Here is a 20,930-nt window from a genome sequence, read left to right as displayed (position 1 = left end):
TCCAATAGTGAAAACCCAGCTGTCTCACATCTTTCTTTACAGCAAGAATCCAGTGTGAGTGCTATGTCTTCTCTTCAGCCAAACAGTTGCACAGACAAGACAAACCTTTTGTTGGTATTTGAGACTGAGGTAATGTTGAATTAATATGCAGTACCATTTTAGGTTTGGTTTCCTTAATAAATAGTCTTCAGCACATGGGACTAAGCTGCCTTGTACATAGAAGTACCTGCCTCAGTTGCTACCAGGATGGTTTACTCTGCTCTTTCATTCAGTATAGCAAAGTTTAAGGTTTCTCCCATGGTAATACACTAAATCTATGACCACCATCAGATGGCCTATTTTGCTGCAGCTGGTGTGAAGGCAAGAAATACATTAATCTTTCTATGATTAGTGCACCTCATGATGAACTCAAAGGTGTTCCTTTGTATTTACCTTCAACAGCTTTTTTCCTGGCTCCTTTTCCGGACTACATTATTTAATAACTGGCAAGAATCCAGACAATCTCTCAAGTGATGTTCAGGGACACCACAAAAGGAACATGAGAGACTACACTGTGAAGAAAGCACAAGGGCAATTCAAGGTGCTTTACATAACGCATTAAAACATTAAAAAACAAATTAAAATGAATGAATGAAAATGAATAGAAAATCTTAAAAGAAACACATAAAGTAAGAACAGAAACATAAATACAGGATATGTAAAAATGTAAAGGCAAGATGGTTAATGACGTACATAACACTGAGTCAAAGGCAGTGGAGAACATAAAAGTTTTTAACCCAGACAAAGTCAGAGCAAGTCCAATATCCTCTGGAAGTTTGTTCCAGCCCAGTGGTGCACAGTAACTAAATGCTGCATTCTCCATGTTTAGGTTCCCTCTATGAATAGTTAGCAGCCTGTACCTGACGACCTGAGAGGCAGAGATTGTTTGTATGGTAAAAGACAGCCAGATATGTATTTTGGTCCTAAGCAACTAAGATATTTATAGACGCACAGCAGTACACTCTCGTACAGCAGTAAACTCTATTCTCTGACACAGTGCAGAGACCTGAGAACTGGTGTGATGTGTTCAGTTTTCTTGGTCTTTGTTAGGACTCCAGCAGCATTCTGAATGAGCTGAAGTTGCCTGAGAGTTTTTTTTGGGAGACCTGAGAAAAGACCATTAGAGTAACCTAACCGGCTGGAAATGAAAGCATGGATTAGCTTGTCTAAGTCCTGTCTGGACAATAATTCTCTGATTCTTGCTATGTTTTAAGATGGTAGAATGCAGACTTAATCATTGATTTTATGTGGCTGTTAAAGTTAACTCTGAGTCAAGATTACACCACGTTTTAAGACTTGTTTTTTGGTTTTCAGAAAAAGAGTTACAAGGAGTGCTAACCTTCAATCTACAAGTTTTACATCTAGCCGAAGAAAGTTCAAACTCATCCAATCATTGATTTATTCAAAGCCCTTGCAGAGAGAATCTGTCACTAAATGACTGTAGTCATGGTAAATCTGTGTGTCGTCTGCATAGTTACGATAGTTGATGTTATTTTTTTAATGTTCAATAAAAGAGGACCAAAGATTGAGCCTTGGGGAACGCCACACCTCATGTTGTTACGCTTGGATCCATACTTACCAATTGAGACATAATACTTCCCTTCCTGAAGATAGGACTTAACCACAATAGATTGTCTTTGTGGTTCACTAGTTCCATGATTATCCTCTTTTTATCCTGATTATGCTTTCAAAATTAACCAGATTATAGAGGACTGGTTATACAGAGCCATTGAAAATGGCAGCAGTAGAGAGTTTTCCTAAGAGCTGTTGCATGATGCACAAGCCAACTGTACATCATTGCATTTGAGCTGCTGTGTCTCTGATCTAAAATAATCTGTATATGCATAAAGAGCCATAGTGCTCTGCTTTCATTCTAGATGCTTCTCGTTCTATCATTTTCAAATTTCCTTCTTGTTTCTAGTGTGTGGCCCGACTCTTGTCTAGCTGGACCCTGGCCATATAAGTTTTAGCAGTTGTGCCCCACTAGTTATGATTTAAGAATATCAAAGTTGTCTTTCCATTTTCATCCATTCAGCAATTTTCTTTCCAGGACTGTTTCAACATCAAAGCACCTTTTTTGACATGTAATCACTATGAATGTTCATGTGCAGTAATTAAATTTTATTAGGAGTTGAAATGGGGAAAATTCTCAAGGTAAAATTAAGTCTAGCTGAAATTCTTGGTAACCTTGACATTTTTCCACTTGAGGGATGTACACCCAATTCCTCAAATATGATCTCATTATTGCAAGTATGGGATTGTGTTTTTAGACTGACTCATCTATCTCACAGGATGAATACTCATTAGGGTGGAGAAAACCAATTCTCTCATTCTTAATAGCAAGATTTTTCTCTTTGCAGCTTTCTGCCTGCTGGCTGCCGGGGATCCTTAAGCTTGAGCCTTATTTTTCTCTGCTTGGTAACTCAATGGAGCTGCCCATGGCGATGAAGAAATGCCCTTTATCCCTATTATCTGATGGTGACTTACAACATGTCACCACCAGGACCAGCCTTAGACACACATTTTCACACTTTTTTCTCTTCCATCCAAATGTAGTCTTGTGTAAAATGTGGACACCTAGTCATTAATACCATTGCCTGTGCCAGTGATAGTGGACCCAAAAAGTGAGATCCCAAAATTTTTGGCTGATTTTCCGGGTAATGTTTTTAGGGATGATGATTATTTTCCTTCAGCATTTTCATTCAGTGCCAGCTCACCAAAGGGTTAAGCATTCATCTCAGGAGCTTTCCATGCTCCTGTGTAAACCTGTAGAGCAGATGAGAGGCAATGTGTGTCAGTGAAGTATGTGTGTGTACACACCCCAATGAAGGGGAGTGTACAGGCAGACAGAAGACCTTCAACCTCCTGTCTCCTGTCTGTTTTACCTCAGGGAAAGTACCAGTCTCATTCAGTATCAGCCTAGTATTCACCGGGGAGAAACATTTACCACCGCAGCCATGGGGAAGCAGGTAAGATCTGATAAAGAAATACTTGCGGTAGTGACAGTGGGTTAAGGGAGGTACTTAGAATTAGTGCTAGGTCTTAAATTTGATCTCTATTAGGCTTTAGAGAGTAGCCAAGTCAATCATCCCAGGCTGATTAGCGGGATGATTGATGGTACAAGTACTAGAGCTTTTGTATTGAGTCAGAAAAAGTGACTGTGATGGCATAAATCCTAATGTATAAACTCAAAATGAAATTTCAATCACAGGAGAAGCCTTCTTTTAAAACACTCTCTGTTTATTACATGCAGTTATTATTATTATTACGCTGCAGTGTACACAGCCTACATAAACATTTTAGATGCACATATTCCTGGATGCACAGGAGTGCACAACCAGGCTTGGAAAAAGATCCTCTGCACTTTATGTGTAACACATCAATGAGTGTTTGTGTTTCTTAGTGAGAAAGTTAATTTAGAGGGAGAGCTGGCTATGTTGTCTTTAAAACAAGTTCGGTCTTGCTTGCACATATACATCATATCTGCTGACAGATGAATATGAGATATCAGCCTCCACATAAAACCACTACCTGGCAAATTGCTGAACTGGAAAAAATAAAGCATTTCCTGTGCACAGGGAACAATTTGTTGTTATACTTTCTTTGTCCAAGTTTTTCAGTTTTGTGTATTTTCACAAGATAGTTCATGATTTTCAATGAGCTGTACTGCCGTCCTCCTCACTGTTGTTTTGGTGAGATCTAAGCAAGGCCATGTTGTTCTAAGAGAGAATAGAATTCATTATTGTGCCAAATAACTGCGGAGGGGAAAACTCTGGTGAATTCATTTTGGTTTCTAGTACTTTCTTTCAGCATCTGGTTCCGCTATTGTTCTTAAACGCCCTTCTGCCTTCATTTTAAGACAGAAACTAAAAATATTCTTTCTTGGTTTCAATTTTTTGTGCCTGAATTACATCCATTCAACTATCCTTTTTCAAATTATCAACTGGCCATTGAAGACAGTTTATTTGAATATATTATTATTTCCTTGACTGCTTTAGATGTGATTTTATTACATTCATTCAACTATCCTTTTTCAAATTATCAACTGGCCATTGAAGACAGTTTATTTGAATATATTATTATTTCCTTGACTGCTTTGGATGTGATTTTATTACATTCATTCAACTATCCTTTTTCAAATTATCAACTGGCCATTGAAGACAGTTTATTTGAATATATTATTATTTCCTTGACTGCTTTGGATGTGAATTTATTAACCTATTTTTTCTCGTTCTTACTCATGACATAGCTCTGTTTCCTCAGTCTTGGTTCCAAGTGATAAACAAAACCGTGTCCATCGGGTCAGCAGTGCCAGCTCTATCAGCAGCTGCAAGTTCTCTGGGCCTGGTTGTTGTGACAGCACGAGAGCTGTTGCTGGTTCAGTCTTACTGTCAGAACCAATAACTGTGAATAGAAGTGGGGTGCCTGCATGTGTGTCTATGTGTGTGTGTGTGTGTGTGTTTGCGTGCATGCATGTGTAGACTCACCACATTCTGCAGCTGAAGAATATCCTTTTATTAACGATCCCTCTGCGGGAGAAACAAATGTTTAATCCATTTTAAACTCCAGAGAATGTGTTGCTAGGGCCAAGATTGAGGAATGTGTCCTCAAATTTCTTGGAATTTCTTGTCTTGTCAGTGTATGTCAGGATATTTCATTGGGCTAAAGTAAGCCAAGGTTCATAGCAATAGCAGAAAACTTATCTTTTAACCTTCAGGGAATCCGTAACTAGCAGAGACAGGCCTTTTACATATATGTGATTTTTTTACACAAGTGGTTATCAGCACTAACTGCACCAGCAACAACACTGTCAAAAGTGGCTTATCCTGAGCCGATAGTGTTTTGAAAACATCCCTTGGCCCGGATGCAGCCAACCCAGATCCCAACAGCTGGGCTTCTGCCTTTGGCTCTGACAGTCTCCTTGGACACATGAACACAGCACAACACAACAGATGTTCAGACCCTCCTCCAGCAAATCTTGGTGTAGGAGGTTTGAGAGTACTGTGCAGTGCCTCAGTTTCTCTGGCTGCAAAATGGAGAAACAGTATAGGTCCTAAACCTCTGAGTAAAAAGTGAAACTTTTAAAACTTTTGTTTTTTTTCCATTACAATGCTGCTGCTGCTTGTAAAAAAGACTATGTATCTGGGACTGGGTTTTGGACAGAGCATGGAGGAGTGGTCTAGTGCTTCTCTAGCACCATCTCTGATAAGACAAGTTTATTGTTGTGGAAGGAGGATTCTTGATAAAGACGTGACACTAGTTTTCTGCAGCGGATCCTTTAGAAGCTGGAAGCAATTACAGACTTCTCCAAGCAGCAAAGAATGTAGCAGGCGCTCACCGCACCCTTTCAAAAGGATCCCTTTTTTTCAGGAAAAAATAAAAGCCAAGACTTTGAGGCTATGGGGCTGTGGTGTCGACTAAACATGAAAGATTACCTTACTTTTCCAAAACTCTGTCACATGTTTCATTTCAATGAGAAACAGTCAGACAGACACCTAAAAGTATAACTGGTTTTCTTGGTGAATGATGAATGAGTGTTTCCTTCACTTTTTTCTGTCCAGTTCATCTTTTCCTGAAAGCAGATAGCAAACCACTTCTACATCTTTATACAGTAATTTAAACATTACAGTGAGTCTTTTATGGTAAATTCAATTGCAGCTAATAGGATCACAGTTTTTATTTGTTTGCTTGAGTGTGTTAGAGAGAAGAACTGGGGTTACAGTTGATTCTGTTGTTGGCAAAACCATATATACAGCACCAATAAAGCTGCAGCATATACTCAGAGGAAAAGATCGATTCCAGGTCATTGTCCACAGCAGTCCTATATGTTCTGCCTGCTAATCATAAAGCACATTAAATGCATGTAGACACTGGCTGATGTGTTGTGTTATTTGTACAATTAAGTTTCTACCCAGGACGACCGTGAAGACTAGCTTTAACAATTAAGAGCGGTCTGGGATACTACCTTAAATTGCATCAAGCAACACCTCTGTTGAAAGTTGAAGAGATAAACTGCAGCAAGTGTTAATTGGCTTGGTCGTAATATGATCATTTATTTGGTTGATGTTTGGATTGATTATGCGTTGCTTAGTTATGGACCGTATGCCTTGGGGAAGAAAGCAATTAAAATCTTGAACCTTTGCCATGATGAGGGCAGGCTAAGCTTTCATCTCATTGTTTATTGCCAAAATAAGGAGTGGCTGCTTTTGACTGTCCTAGTTAGTATTGCTGCTTAGATCAATGTTTGCACTCAAAAAGACAGTCTTGATGGCAAAGCATGTGCTAACTTAATTAGGCATGTGCACTCATACTTTAATTATTGTAGTTTCTGAGGGCTTAATGGCAAACATGTCATGATAAAGATGTTTTTGTTGTGTGTTCCCTTTGCACATGTGTGTGGCCCACAATCTGATGAGTGTTTGGTGAGCAGCAGGATAAAACATTTATTATGAGGATGTATAGAGCTGTGTATTAAATGCGACGATGCAGCAGAGCCCTGGAGACTGATCCCATCTGTTCAGGGCTTGGTTGTGCAGTTGGAAACTCATCAAAATGTGGTCCCCAAGGTTTATGCAGCCCCCCTTTGTCTCTCCATTTGCTACCTCTTTGTCTTATTGCTGAGAGGGTGGGGAGCCAGGGGCAAGAGCACAACCCCGGTAGTGAGGAATGGGCGGGGGGGGGGAATTGGTGGGCCCGAGTATTAATGGAGACAGTATCCATGAAATGACCCAGTGGAAGTGACGCTTCCTGGGCATGTTTTACGCTTGCATGAGCATATGGCTGGGGCAGGGTGGGGAGCTCTGGAAATGAGAGAGGGAGTGTGGAAAGAGACTAGTCAGGATGCTACTGTATGTTTTGTTTAGTCTCTCATCCATGTGCTTTTGAAATAGACAGCTGAGCCTTCAGTGGGAGTTGCATCTTCTTGACGCATTTTAGAGGATCAGCCTGGACCATAGCACATACAGTAAGTCACACTAACTGTTTATTTTTTGGCTGCTGAATCTCATGGAAAAGTTTTGATGATTTGCTTTAGTGTGCAGTTCTGGTGAGGTTATTTGATTTTCCCTCTGCTAATCACATGTGTGTGGTTGTCCAGTGAAAATATTTCCTTATACTGTTTGCTCTTCATGATGTAGACATAAATTTCAGGATTTTTTTGTTCAGTGCAAAAAGGAGTTTGCACCTGCTAACAGCTAAGCACCAAGGTGAAGCATAACCATGCAACATGATGACGTAACTTATGAACGTCTGCTAGCTTGATCCCTTTTGACAAATCCTGTTTCTGTTTTACCCACGTGGATCAGAGTTTATGTAACGTCATATTTCACAGCTTATTTTGTTCCAACTTCTCATCAGCTCCTTTAGGAGGGCTTTCCTGGCCCTTTTCAGGTTTTTTTTCCAATTAATAGAGCTTGATGTGCCAACTGGTACCGAGAGAATTGCTTCAGGCAGTAAATAGCCTTGTTTAATGGGGATGAATATTAATTTGTTTTGAGTAATTATTTCGACAGTGCTGTTACTTATTGATAAGGGGATATATGTACAGTATAATGCAACGTATTTTCTGGAAGTAATTTTACTAGGATTACACCAAGAACGGCAATGTCTTGATTCCCACTTATACAAATGATTACCACATTTTTTTTATTGTTTTTGTCAACTTCCTAACCTCCAATCAATCCAACCTTCTATCAATTGACTTTAAGGAAACAGGCAATTTCTTCTTTGTCAGAGTCGATACACTTATATTTACACAGTATATCATATTTATTTTGATTTGGAAGTTAAATTGCTACTGAGGCACAGGAATGCACAAAAATAAATGTTTTCATACATTTTTCGGACTGAGAGCCCCAGAAACTCTGTGTGTTCAAGCATGAGGTTGGGTTTCCAGTAGGTGAGATGGGGACAGTTGCTAAAAAGCGCAGCCCAGACAAGTTCTTTTGAAATGGCTAAAACAGAAACAGACATTTTTCCACTCAATATTTATTACAATTCAGAGAGGGCTGTGACTTTGGATTGACCCTGGAGTAACAAACCTACATTTTCACCTTTAAAAAAGCACTGGCTTCAAATGTTGGCATGACTACACAATCCATGTAAATGTCATGAGTTTTATGGCATTTTATTGCATTGAAATTAGAGTATGAAGTAACAAAGCCATTATTTCACAGATGGATATGGATATTTATGGATATATAGCACTGTATAAAGCCTTGGGCAGTGGCAATAACACTTTCATGTAGATTTCCTTGCTGTTGTAAATTACTGGAGAGCTGGCTTGCATCTGAGAAGTGATGTGAGAATATAGAATATAGAATATGCTGTTGTATGTGTGTTTGAGTGCCATATACAGGAAATGGATGTGTTCTTTGCTGTTTACAAATCCATGAACGTGGTGGCAAAGTGTGGAAAGAGTCAGGGAAAGGAATCACGCTGGAAGCCATGCTTAATTCATCTATTGTTTCATCTTACTTGTCGGCCTAAGAGTTTAGTCACGGTCAGTGGGAGCAGAGTGACCCCTCTCAGGTATTGTTGTCCTGCTAAATGTGTCTTTACAAATGTATTTTCCTTACAAAATGCAGCAGACTTCAGATTGGCATGGACTGCTGGAAGGGATTGGAGAGTGACAGACAGCAGTGGGCTTGACTGAGAAACAAACAAGCTGTGAAGAGAAGAGCTGAACGTTTGCCAATGAAAAGATTAGAGTGGCATTTGGTTCAAGTGCCAAGATGCATCGTTGCTCTTGCCACACCGCCATGGCAACGGGAGCTTTATGCTTTCCTTCCTAGTCTCCCCACTGAGTGTCCAGACTATACTAAAAAGTCATTTAAACATTTTGTGATTATTCACACTGACCCTAACATTTACCTATCTAGTCGTGTACACAAATGACATTTGTATAAATTCAGCTGCCTGAAATAGACATTTACCACATCAGCTCACGCATTTCCATGTTTTCATTTCTTCTAAATGACATGTAAATGAGTGAGCTGCATACAAGTCTATTGTAAATGTGCACGTAATCTCAGCTGAGCATCTCTACAGGCCCATCCATCCCAGTGCTCCCATTTGTCATGCTTGGCACCTCTGTTCCTCAGTGACCAATCAGGAGTGCCTCCTTGGCGACTAAAAGCACCCCCTCACCACCTCATCATCAGATGTGATTGACAGCCTCCCACAGGAAGGAGGGGGGTTATTTACCTCATATGTTCTCATGGGACTAAGTTAATGATCCCAGCCAACAAAATAATACAAAGAGGGAAAGGGAAAAAGCCTGAGAAGTCGGTGCCTGGTTGAACCATTTGGAGTAGTGTTGGCTTCCTTTAGAGAGGATTAGAGAAGAAGAGGCTGTGTGAGGAGAATTTCAGAGATAGCGGTGAGACAGACGAAGCAGCAGAGCCCTGGCAGAAAGTAAGAGCTAAAAGGAGGCTTCTGAGGCAAGTCAGTGTTTTCAGTAAAATCTCTTCCTGGGCTTTATTTCTGTATTCATCTGTCACACAGAATATGGACGGTCTTATTGACTGACTAACCGACTGCGAGGTAAGGGATCATTTGTATTTCCAATGGGTGGCACTTTAAAGTCTCTTTTAAGTCTCCTTTAGACTTTTAAGTTTGGCTCTGAGAAAGTTTTGGTGTGCTGAAATAAACATTTTTTGCAGTATTATGCATGCTTTTGTTTGAATTTTAGCAGTGTATTTTCCTGGATTTACAGAAAAGTGAAGATTACAGGGAAAATGAAATACCAATGATGATGTTGCAGTCAGCAGGTCTGGTCTGTTTTTAGCACTGTTCTCCACCATGGAATTAAATTATTTTTTAAGCTTGACTGCATATAGTTTAACACTTAACCTTATGTGCATACTGGAGTTACCATCGGATTAGGTGTCATGCAATTACCAACATGTTAATGTGTTTAGATTTTTTTTTTTAATTAATTCTTTTTTTTTACAAAATACTTACTGAAAATACCTTAGAATTTCAGTTGTTTTCATTGCTGTCATATCTATTTTCATACTTTATTGAACCCTACAGGCTAAACTGAAACACAGGAATCTCTTATGCTGCGGTTTTACCACATAACACAAACATTTATTTTACACAGAGAGACTGTATTGAAAAAACTGACTTTATGTCGCTGACAAGTTTGTCTCAGGTAATGCCTTCCAACTAAATACCCCCAAATCTAATAGTTAAACAATGAGCGTAGGTTAAAATCCACATCTGTGAAACTGATCAAACTTTATCCAATCAGCATCACCGTTTGGATGCCAGTCGTGTCAGCCAGCACATGTTTGTGTTGGGAACATTTTCCACGCAGCCAAAGACTGGTGAACAGATGCCAACAATCTGAGACGACTTTCAGTCAACTGTTTCAACCACAGTAAATTCCTGTGTGCTTCCATTTCAGTGAATGTTTTCACATGGAAAACAAAAGAGGGCTATGAGAATAAGGTTGCTGAATAAAAGCTTTCTACCCAATGAGGCTGATGCGCTCGATCGAGATCTGCGCTAATGAACATGTCAACCAACATCAGAATGTGGTTGCGAGTTGTCTGTTCATCCATGTCAGCATTGGGCCATTGACATAGACTAAGCCTGATCAATGATTGCTCCTGCACTATTTTCCAACTATATTCCTACTGCAATAAACTAATAAGGATAAATATATAGCAGTTCAGATTTGGACTGAATACAGTTGATATTAGCTGCACCTGTGAATGTCATTATACCAATTAGGCAAAAAAACAAGAAAGAGTGTGTCATTAATTAATTGCTGTTTCTTGTGGTGTGGGGATGAGATGTTTGAAAGATGTTTTTTTGAGGATGACAAAAACAGCTTTGTTGAAAATCATGGCAACACTCCATGCTCTGATAGCCCAGAGTGATAGATCTACTCTGCAGAAGTCCTGCCCCTTTCATATGATTGGCTATTGCAACAATTTGCAGCCCTCTGTGTCTAAATGGGGTAGGTACAGTTCTCAGTGAGAGCAGAGGAAGGCTGGAAAGTTTCGATCCTGTTGGTTTTCAGTGTAGGCTTAGAGAACAGGCTTAGAGGGTCAGAAACTCACGTAAGACACTAGGAAAGACGAGTCACTACTCAAAGTTCAGACCACCGCAGTGGATCAGCTTTGCAGAGCCCAAATATCCACACTGACTGACCTTAAAGGTGGCTCTTCCCTCTCCTGCCTGTTTATGGATGTAATCATGTGGCGGGTAAGTCTGAGGGTCATTCTAAACTTAAAAGCCTCAATGTGCATGCAGTCTGTACTTTCGGTGACTCTGTGTTTTGCAAAAACATTGAGTCATCATATGTTTCTAAGCCTCCAGGCTCCAGGGCTCTGTTCAAGTGCTGAGGTTGTTTGGCTTTGTTGTGTTCACAGATTCCTTCATGTTTTGAGCTGAATAATACTTGAGGGGTAAGATGACCTACTGGGAAGGCTGAGGGGAATTTTGTGACTAAAAGCGTCAAAGAGAGTGGGAGTAGCCAAAGTAGCTTTACAGTGTCAAAGCAGCTGTTCAGAGTTTCCTACAATACACATATACTTCTACATGGACTCTATCTAAAGGAAAATAATATAATTTGCGGTAGCACTCGTTGCAACATTATGCTATTCTTCTCCATTCCATCGTAGAAGTTTTTTATTACCTTTACTCAAACTGAGACATCCACCACAGTGCTAGGAGAGATAAACCAGCCTTTCATCCTTAATCTGGTAACCTTTGACCCACAAAATACTCCACTGATAAGATAAAAGATACATACATTTCTTGCCTGCTATGTTCATATATGTAGTGTCAATACATCTGGACACAATTTTAGACAAGCTTAAGTTAAAAGCGTATACTAGTCATTTTACATGAGGCTAATGAAGGGTAAAACTGGGACGTTGCAGTTGGGTCTGAAGTTCCCCTTATTAATTAGTAACTTATCTTGTTCCTGTGAGGAGGAACGTAAGACATCTTCCCACCAGACTGCGCTGCGTTTGATCACCAGTGTGACAAATAGATATCTAGCTGTCACCATGGAAACACATGGAGGTCTTTAAAGAGTACATTGTACCATTAGTTTGTAGAAAATGGTAAGGTTTTTTGCAGATTAGTGAATAATAATGATGATGGCATTATTATTATATATTATTTTATATATTATTATTATTATATTATTATGATGTTGTTATTAATTTACTTAAAATTTACTTAAAATTGATTACCAAAAAAATACAAAATTATTTTATTTACAGATATTCTGGAGTTGTAAATGTATAATGTCACCAAGCAATCTTGGCCTTTTTCATTGTAGGCCAAGTTTCTTCTGTTTTGGGATAGATATGTGCTGTATTTTATAAATCAGCCACACGGTGGTGCTCTGTGAGTGTTTCCCACAATACCAAAACATCATTCTTGTTGTTTTGTGATGTCTGCAAATTGCTGGTCTATATATAAAGTACGATGGATAAACACGTAGTGGTTTACCCATTTTGATTTTAAGAAAATGCGTAATGCTTACTTTTAGTTTCGAGCCCGGTGACATATTTCCTGTGTCTGAGTTTCGAGGCAACAGGCTGCAGCAGTCTGCCTGGAAAGTCACATTCTGTAAAAGTTCCTGTGGTTGTGGGAAGGATACAGTGTTTCCCCACTGATGCCACCTGCCAAGCCGCGGAGAGGAAATGAGAGTTTGGTGCAGCTTCTGATGCTGACCAGGGTGACCTGTACAGCACAGACAGTAAGCATGCGGAGAGAGGAAGGAAAAAATAACTTGTTTGACTGACCTTTAGACCTCCATTTCAAGCTCTTGCTCTGTAAGAAACTCATTAGCTTCAGATATTACGTAGTCTACATTATATATTTCAGTGCTATTTCTTCATCTGGAGCTTCATTATAGAACATCCTGTTCAGTCGGGAAGGAAGCTCAAGCCTCTGAGTGGAAAGTTGATCTCTTACTTTCATTACAATTTAATGTCTGTTAACATCAGTTTGCCAGATGTGTGTGCACAACAAAAACATATGAAACTGTTAAACTTCTCCATGTAATCCTGTTTTTGTTTTACTTTTTATTTTTAATAACATTTCAAGTTTAATATGCAAACATATGGGGAAGGGAACATGAGGTCTTGCTTGGTATCAACAAATATCAGAGAGAGGTAGACGGGTACACTTCATTATGCAGGGATTTCAATATGTAGCATTGCTGCTTAATGTACAAGGGACAGAAAAATCAATTAAAAAACCCTAATCAGTATCTGTTTCCTGTAAGTAACAGTCCCATTTCCTTCAGTATTTTTCCCCTGTGTTTTTCTGTAGACGAAGGGTATAAGTCATCTTTTCCATGGAGCGTATATAATTGACAATTCCTGTGAAAAGGTCCACAGCAGGAGGATTTCTCACAGCTTTTATTTCTGACAGCTTTTTTACATGCAACCAAGAAAATCTTCAGAAGGTAGGCATCATCTTTACATAAGCCTTCAGGTGTATCTACAAGATACAGAGAGAAAAATGACACATCCATGTTAAGGCCCAGGATCCTAGAAATTATACGTCCCACAAAAAGGTTGAATACATGGACGCAACCAAAATATGTGGGCATGGTCCACTTGCATTGATCCACACTCCCTCCAGCAAGGGTGCTTGGTCCCAGTTAATTTGGATTTCTATTTTGGTGTTATAAAGGACCGAATCAAGCTCTTCCAACAAAAATCCCTCCAGATCAGTGAGTTACTGGTGAAACACTGAGTGTAAATGTGTCATTTCAGTCTTGCTCAGATAGGTCCCACCAAAAAGCCTCGCTTGGCCATATCCTCCACTGCTTCGAAAGCGTTGTTGTACAGTAGGTGACGGTGCTAGAGTTGAGGTGTCTTGGTTAGCGGGGTTTAGAAGCAGCTTTTGTTTTCCTTAAGCATCTGCTTGATTGAAGCGTACTCCTTTCTCTTCTGTTACACCTCCTCAGCATAGTCATGGTTGAAATACACCCTGTCCTGCACATAAATATTCTTCTTCTTCAAGGCAGCATGCAGGACTTTCTCCAAAGTTGTAAACTGCAGGAACCAAACCACAATTGAGTGCGGTGGTATATCAGCTTGTGGTTTGGGGGCCAGTGTTTGATGAGCCCTTTCATTTCTTAGTTCTTTTCCCTGATAAAAGTTCTGTCTTAATTAAGTCCTCGAACAAACATGTGCATGGACGTGTCCACAACATTTTCTGGGACACCATATATACAAATGTTGTTGCTCTGGGAGTGATCTTCCAGGTCCGACAGTTTGTCCTGGTTGTTGGTTGTTGAGTAGTTAGATTAAAGTCTCTTTAACTTCAATATCTCACTTTTCTGTTTCTGCCATGATGGATGGCTTTCTTGATTTGGCCAGCGGCATCTTGTATTTTCTGGTCGATTTAAGTAGTCAGGTCATCGAGCTGTACTTTCATATCCTGTCAATATTTCTTTTCTCTTATATGACTTCAAGTCGCTCATCCCTTTAGCCATGACTTCACTCACCACTTTACAAATCGAGCTGAGTGTAGCTGCTGTGCCCCCTTTGTCTTCAGAGTCACCATTTTCCCCTGAGCAGGCTTTGCTAATGGTCAGTGTTGCCAGATGGGAAATGTTGAAGTATTGTACCAGAGGCTTTAAATTGTTGTACTTTGAGGAAAATTATCGGACGTGAGTCATAACCAAATGTAGAACAAATAGGTGTAAAAGTGTAATTTCAGAAAACATGTATTTATTAAGGCGAAGAACTTTTTGACACTGCCTACAAATCTAGCCACATTGTTTTAAAAAATAGAAATAAAAAATTGCTGGTGTAGTTATATGATATGTGGAAGGAGGTAGTCTTTCGGGACTCACTCAAATAAAAGTGTTCCAACATTGAAAACAAAAGCATAGCTGTTCAATAAACTAAGGAACAAAAACATTCCTGTATGTCTGTTGGTAATACTTACTTTTTGGCTGTTCCAACAACAACTCTACCCTCTTCTTCACCTCTCTTTTGTCCTTACAGTCCTCACCTTCTTGTTCAGCACTCATTTTCTTTACTTTTTTTCACATGGATGCAGCAGTGAGCTATCTCTCACAGGAGAATGACAGCCATACTTGGCTGGAAAGACATAACATGAGAGGAGATGTGAAAACACAGATGTAGGATCCATGTTTTTACTATCCCGATCGTGTTGGGAAATTAATAAAATGAGATAGCCTAGACTGATTAGTGTGTCACAAAATGATCAAATTATTGTACATTATGGGACTTTTGGCATTATTGATCATTATTGATTGTTATTGTTATGATTGTTGTTATTCTCTTGCCTATTTTTCTATTTTTGTCCCTGTTCATTTTCCTTTCAGTTTGAATCCGGTTTAGAGAACTAAAATACCTGAATTTCGGAGATTTTATTTGGCTGATACCTGAGCTGTATCTTATGATGCCATGCTGTAGCTTGTGCCACCGGAAGCCATCTTGTATATCCATGTACTCCTATTTGATAGATAGTCCAAATGTTTAGATATATAATTAACTTGTCCTCTATAATTATTTAAATAACAGTATTAATGGATATTGGTCAGGACCAGGCTTTCAGTAATGTGTGCAGCTGCAGATCAGGTACATTTGTCAGTCTAATCAGCTGGCTTGTGCTCCTATCGCTGTAAATCACTTTAGGCCAGAGTGGGCTGCTGCTGAGTTGGCTGCTTTAGGGAGCAGCAACAGGCCACATATTGGTCACAGCTATGCTGCGAAGACAGGATTACAGATAAATATGTTAGGTGTCTGCCCCAGGAAAGAAGACAAAGAGCAATCATACTCTTCTAGTCCCTGAATACATGGTTCACAGCCATCGTCAAGGGTGATAAAAGACCAGAACTGAATAGATTAAAGAAAGTGCTTGAGCAAGAAATTGTCTTCCTGTCTTTGAGATTGTTATTGTTTCATCTCCAAATGACCCATTACCTCCTAATCAAATAAAACTCCAAATGTTTAGTTTGTCTTTTGACAAAGACTCACGCAATTGCGATGAGTGCATATGTCTCACACCTGTCACATCTGCTAATACTCAGCATTAAGCACTCTGATTCATAATTCTGCTCTGCCGTAAACTACGGAGCAATTAAATTTATATGAAGTGAGCCCAGAAGAAGGACATTTACTTAGACTTTTCGTTGGTTAGCAGACACCGTACTCTTCCAGCCTTGATTGAATATTGTTGGTCAAACGTGGTTGTACAAGTAATTAGAGCCAGCCAATACATTTAATATTGATCTTGTGATATGACAGAACTTTAGTATTTTTCTTGTCTTTAAGACTGCATTACAATTCTTAGCTCATCTATGTGTTGTAAGTGAGCAACGTCAACTGTGAATCTGTTTGGTCACCACCATATACATATTACTAGACCTGCAATGATTAGTCTATTAATCAATTAGTTGATCAACAGAAAATTAAATGGCAACTATTTTGATAATTGAATAATCATTTTAGTCTATTTTTAAGCAAAAATACCAAACATTTGCTGATTCTAGCTTCTCAATTGTGAGAATTTATTGCTTTTCTTTTGTCATACGTGATAGTAAACTGAATATATCTGATTTTTGGATGGTTGGTCAGACATTTGAAGACGTCACCTTGGGCTGTGGTAAAGTATAATACATTTTGCAGTATTTATAGGCTTTTTATAGACAAAATGATTGGCAGATTAATTGATAATGAAAATAATCTTGCTAATAATGCTTTTCAATCTTAAAACAATCTTTTGAACCCTGTGAACATATGAGTATTCTTTGAGTAGAAGAGAGGAAGACTAAGATCATAACTGTTTTCAAAAGAACAACTCAAAATCTTTTTTTCTGGTTCTCTTCGAATATTGAGTTCGTCTCACTAATCACATGATACTAAATTCCTTCTCAGTTGGAGACTATATAGAAGAAACCCAGGGAATGCCAGTCACATTCCCATGTGCATCTCCTAAGCGATGTAGCTCACACCCACCGCTTTGTCTGAACTTTAGCACGCCTTTAATATTTACAGTGTGTATCTGTCTATCAGAGAGGATAGTCACTCTGGGGACTCCTTTGAGTGACAGGAGGATTCAAATGGAGCATAGCAGGGGTGTGTCTGGAAATAGAGGCACATGGTAAGCAGATGGTACCTCGGTGATTTCCACATGAGGGCCAACTGGGACAATCTTGGATGTAGCAGATGATGTTGCATAGTGTCTTCATTTGTTGTCTTATCTCTCAGAGAGCAGACTTCACTTTTTGCTTCCTGGAGGTTGATGGAAATGTTCTAATCTTGTCAGTGTTTAACCTTTCAGCTATTTTGAGGTAAATTGTGTTTGAATTGTAACATTTGTGAGACATATCTAAGTATCTGGAGAAAAAGACAACAGACTGTTTGCTGATTCCACATCACCTTGTTTGTTAGATACTGAGGGAAGCGCATACCACTGTCCCACTTTACAGATGAGTCCTGCTCCCCCTCAGTTATGTTGTATCCTCTCAGCTTTTCTCTTTGAATCCCTGGTGGCAGAGCCAAGAAAAGTTCCAGTCAACAGCATTGTGCTGCTTGGGGCAGAGGGATGGTCACGCACACAAGTAAACCTGAAACTGATCCTGACGCTTTGAATTTCTGAATGGGCTGGGCTGAGAGGACACTAACCTGCCTGTGAGGACATGGGCCGGGACTCTGCACAATCCTGTGCCTCGCTTATTTGCCGATTATGACTCTCTTTCTCTTTCGCTCGCTCTCTCTCTCTCTCTCTCTCTCACACACACACACACACACACACACTCTCTCTCTCTCTTCCCCCCCCCCCCTCTCTCTCTCTCTCTCACACACACACACACACACACACACATACACACGCACTCTCTCTCTCTCGCTCTCGCTCTTGTCTTCTTCCAGTACTGGCCAGCTCTCCAGCTGTAGGTGGAGCTGGCTTTCCTGGAATTGTCGGGCAACTTTTCCTGTTGTGCTTGCTACCTCTTGCTCAATCTCTTGCCTAATGACAGCTCTGCTGCAAGATTACTGTGCTGTGGAGACTTGTGCCATCTGGATGCCCATCTTTACAGCACGTTGGGGGTTTATGGCTGGTGCATTTGTTGTCATGAACATATTTTCATGATTCAGGTCAGAAGTTTTCCTTCAGCAGAAATGTCTCGGCAGTGCAAAGTGGGGCGAAATCCATCGGTGGGTAAAGTAAACTGTGTATGAATGGAGGAGCTTTCAGGAGTGCGTAATGTACTTTGATGCTGTAACACAGTTTTGCCACGGTGTTCTTTTACAAGCTCTCTTGAACTTCAGGATATTTTATACCGTAGGCAATGACATCACAGGATTAGTGTCTTTTTGCATTGTGTTTGTCATACAAAGCTCTTTGTTCATGTTGTAGTTAGGATAGCCTGCTTGAATTAGGTCTTAACTAAACCTGTTTGACAAGACCTGTGAAAGTACAGTAACAACTATGTTGTAGCTGAGTTTTGCTAAAAAATGATGTGATGTTGTCTTGAATCTCAAGAAGAACCCTGTCAAACAAATGGATAAAGTTAAGTAGTTTCATTTGCCAGAGTTTTATTTTTTTGTAGAGATGAGTTTGCTTTTATGCTATTTGCAGTATATATATATATGCATGAATAAGTTAAGGATTATGCAAACATTATTTAAAACTGAAACCAAAATATTGTGTGTAAAATTAACAGTATCTAAAATTTTAGAGAGAATATATTAATGGATAATAGAGGCTCTAATAACAATATAGGTGCCAAAGGCTTGATTTAGCATGTTTATGAGTAGTTTGCATAGTGGAGAGGTTGTCTTTGATCCTCAATAATAACTTGAAGACACCTGAACTTGCTCACTTTGTCTGTAAAGAACAAATAGCATAGAGACAAAGGCCCACAGATGCATCACTGTCACAAGAGACAAGTGCAACAATTGCCTCTTGTCTGGTACAGTACAGCGGGATGGTTGAATCTGAATAGAATGGAAAGAACAAACCCAGGTCTGTAGCTCAGAGGTAATTGCTGTATCCTCACAACTTCAAAAGGCTACTTGTGCCCGAGTGTCCTAATAATGAGCTTTTGCCTTCTTCACACATAATGAGTGGAGGTAGAGAGTTCACATAGAGAGACGCTGTGAGCACAGTGTGTCCACTCGCAGCTGGGGTGTCTGACCGGCCATGAACAAAGGCTTAGTGTCTGTGATAGCGTGGAGCTCCACTCATCAGCAAGCAGGCCAATAGACTTCTGCTTGGCTGAGCTGTCAGTCCTCGCTGGCCTGCTGGCCTTCGGGCTACAGTATAGAGAGGAACACATTGGGACAGGCTAGACTGCTCCTGTGCCAAATTAAAATGAGCCACTGCCGCATTTTCTAAGTTGTAAGTCCAGCCAAACAGACCATACAGCATTCTGATACATTTCTAATGTGGAGACACATGTTTTTGTTTAAGTATTCTGCTTGTTTATTTTATTTCCCCAATTTGCTTCATTTCCATAATCAGATTTCTTTTACAAATATTTACATAGTATTTATATTCATAATTCACATCTAGTTTGCAAAGGAAATTTAATGAAACTCAAGGCGGAGATGAATCATTTTGATTTTATTATGATAAGCACTTGATAACAAAGACGGAAAATGCATGATGTCTGTTTTATTCACTTTGTTCCCCCCAAGTAACCTTAATGTCTAAAGCTGGACATGTTGAGGGGACATTAACTCCTATTGAAGAACTTTTTATAGTTGTCCCAGTTTTTTAAATTCATGTCTGTGTCATCTTTGCAGATAGCTGATCAGCTTCCCTGGATTTCGCTGACAACCCCACTTTGTTTTGCCTGAAAATGGAAACATTGGAGTCGGAGCTGACCTGCCCAATCTGTCTGGAGCTCTTCGAGGACCCGCTGCTCTTGCCCTGCGCTCATAGCCTTTGTTTCAACTGTGCCCATCGCATCCTAGTCTCTCACTGCACCCCCAGCGAGCCAATTCAGTCTATCAGCGCCTTTCAGTGCCCAACCTGTCGCTATGTCATCACCCTCAACCAGAGGGGCCTAGAGGGACTCAAACGTAACGTAACTCTGCAGAACATCATCGACCGCTACCAGAAGGCTTCTCTAAGTGGACCTAATTCTCCTAACGAGACTCGGCGTGAGCGAACCATCCCCAACAGCAAAGCCATGACATCTCCCAGCGACAGGGTGCAGTGTCAGTTCTGTGAGCAGGACCCTCCACAGGATGCTGTGAAGACCTGCGTGACCTGTGAGGTGTCATACTGTGAAGAGTGTCTCAAAGCCACCCACCCAAACAAGAAGCCTTTCACGGGCCACCGTCTAATCGAGCCCTTGCTGGATTCCCATCTGCGTGGGCTCATGTGTCTGGAACATGAGGATGAGAAGGTCAACATGTACTGTGTGACAGATGAACAGTTGATCTGTGCCTTGTGCAAGCTGGTTGGCCGACACCGGGACCACCAGGTAGCAGCCCTCAGTGACCGATATGAGAAACTCAAGGTAAGAAATGATCTGTAGTTAGAGGAATGCGTGGAGATCTACAGTATGATGTGCTGAAAAAAAAACAGTTCCTACTTTTTATTTTATCTGCACAGAGCTGATAAAATCAGATTTCTGCATTCTTTCAAAGCCTGTTTTCAGCTTATCCTTGTATGACAGGTGCACAAATAGATATAACCTGATAATATCCATTTTATATATGAAATATGTAATCAAAAGTGACCTTTTCTACTGCTTGGTTTTAGCGATTGAGAGATAACTCGCAGTTCATCAGCATATTTAAAAAAAAGTTGCTCACAGCATAAATTCAATATTATTATTTTGGGGTATTATGTTACTATAACCCAAAATCTCTTCAATTGCTTTAAAACCGTGCAACCGTTTAGCTGAACCAGTTGTA

The 20,930-nt window shown here is 39.9% G+C and overlaps 1 protein-coding gene across 4 annotated transcripts in view; it reads left to right on the top strand.

Annotated features, from left to right (window-relative positions):
• Window positions 1–2,927: 2,927 nt before the first annotated feature.
• Window positions 2,928–20,930, top strand: part of mid1 (midline 1) — a 28,867-nt gene continuing 10,864 nt past the window's right edge. For 3 of the 4 annotated variants that reach the window (XM_042427282.1, XM_042427280.1, XM_042427278.1), the window contains exons 1-2: window positions 2,928–3,008; window positions 19,809–20,530. In XM_042427282.1, the coding sequence (XP_042283216.1) occupies window positions 19,865–20,530 (666 nt within the window). In that variant the 5' untranslated portion in view covers window positions 2,928–3,008; window positions 19,809–19,864. Of the gene's footprint in view, window positions 3,009–11,066; window positions 11,257–19,808; window positions 20,531–20,930 lie in introns of those variants that run through there. The other variant, XM_042427279.1, reaches the window with a different exon arrangement.

Source organism: Thunnus maccoyii, chromosome 11, assembly GCF_910596095.1.
Source record: "Thunnus maccoyii chromosome 11, fThuMac1.1, whole genome shotgun sequence".
In the NCBI taxonomy this organism is placed as follows: domain Eukaryota; kingdom Metazoa; phylum Chordata; class Actinopteri; order Scombriformes; family Scombridae; genus Thunnus; species Thunnus maccoyii.
Note: the sequence above shows the minus strand (reverse complement) of the source record. Positions and strands in the feature narration are given on the sequence as shown.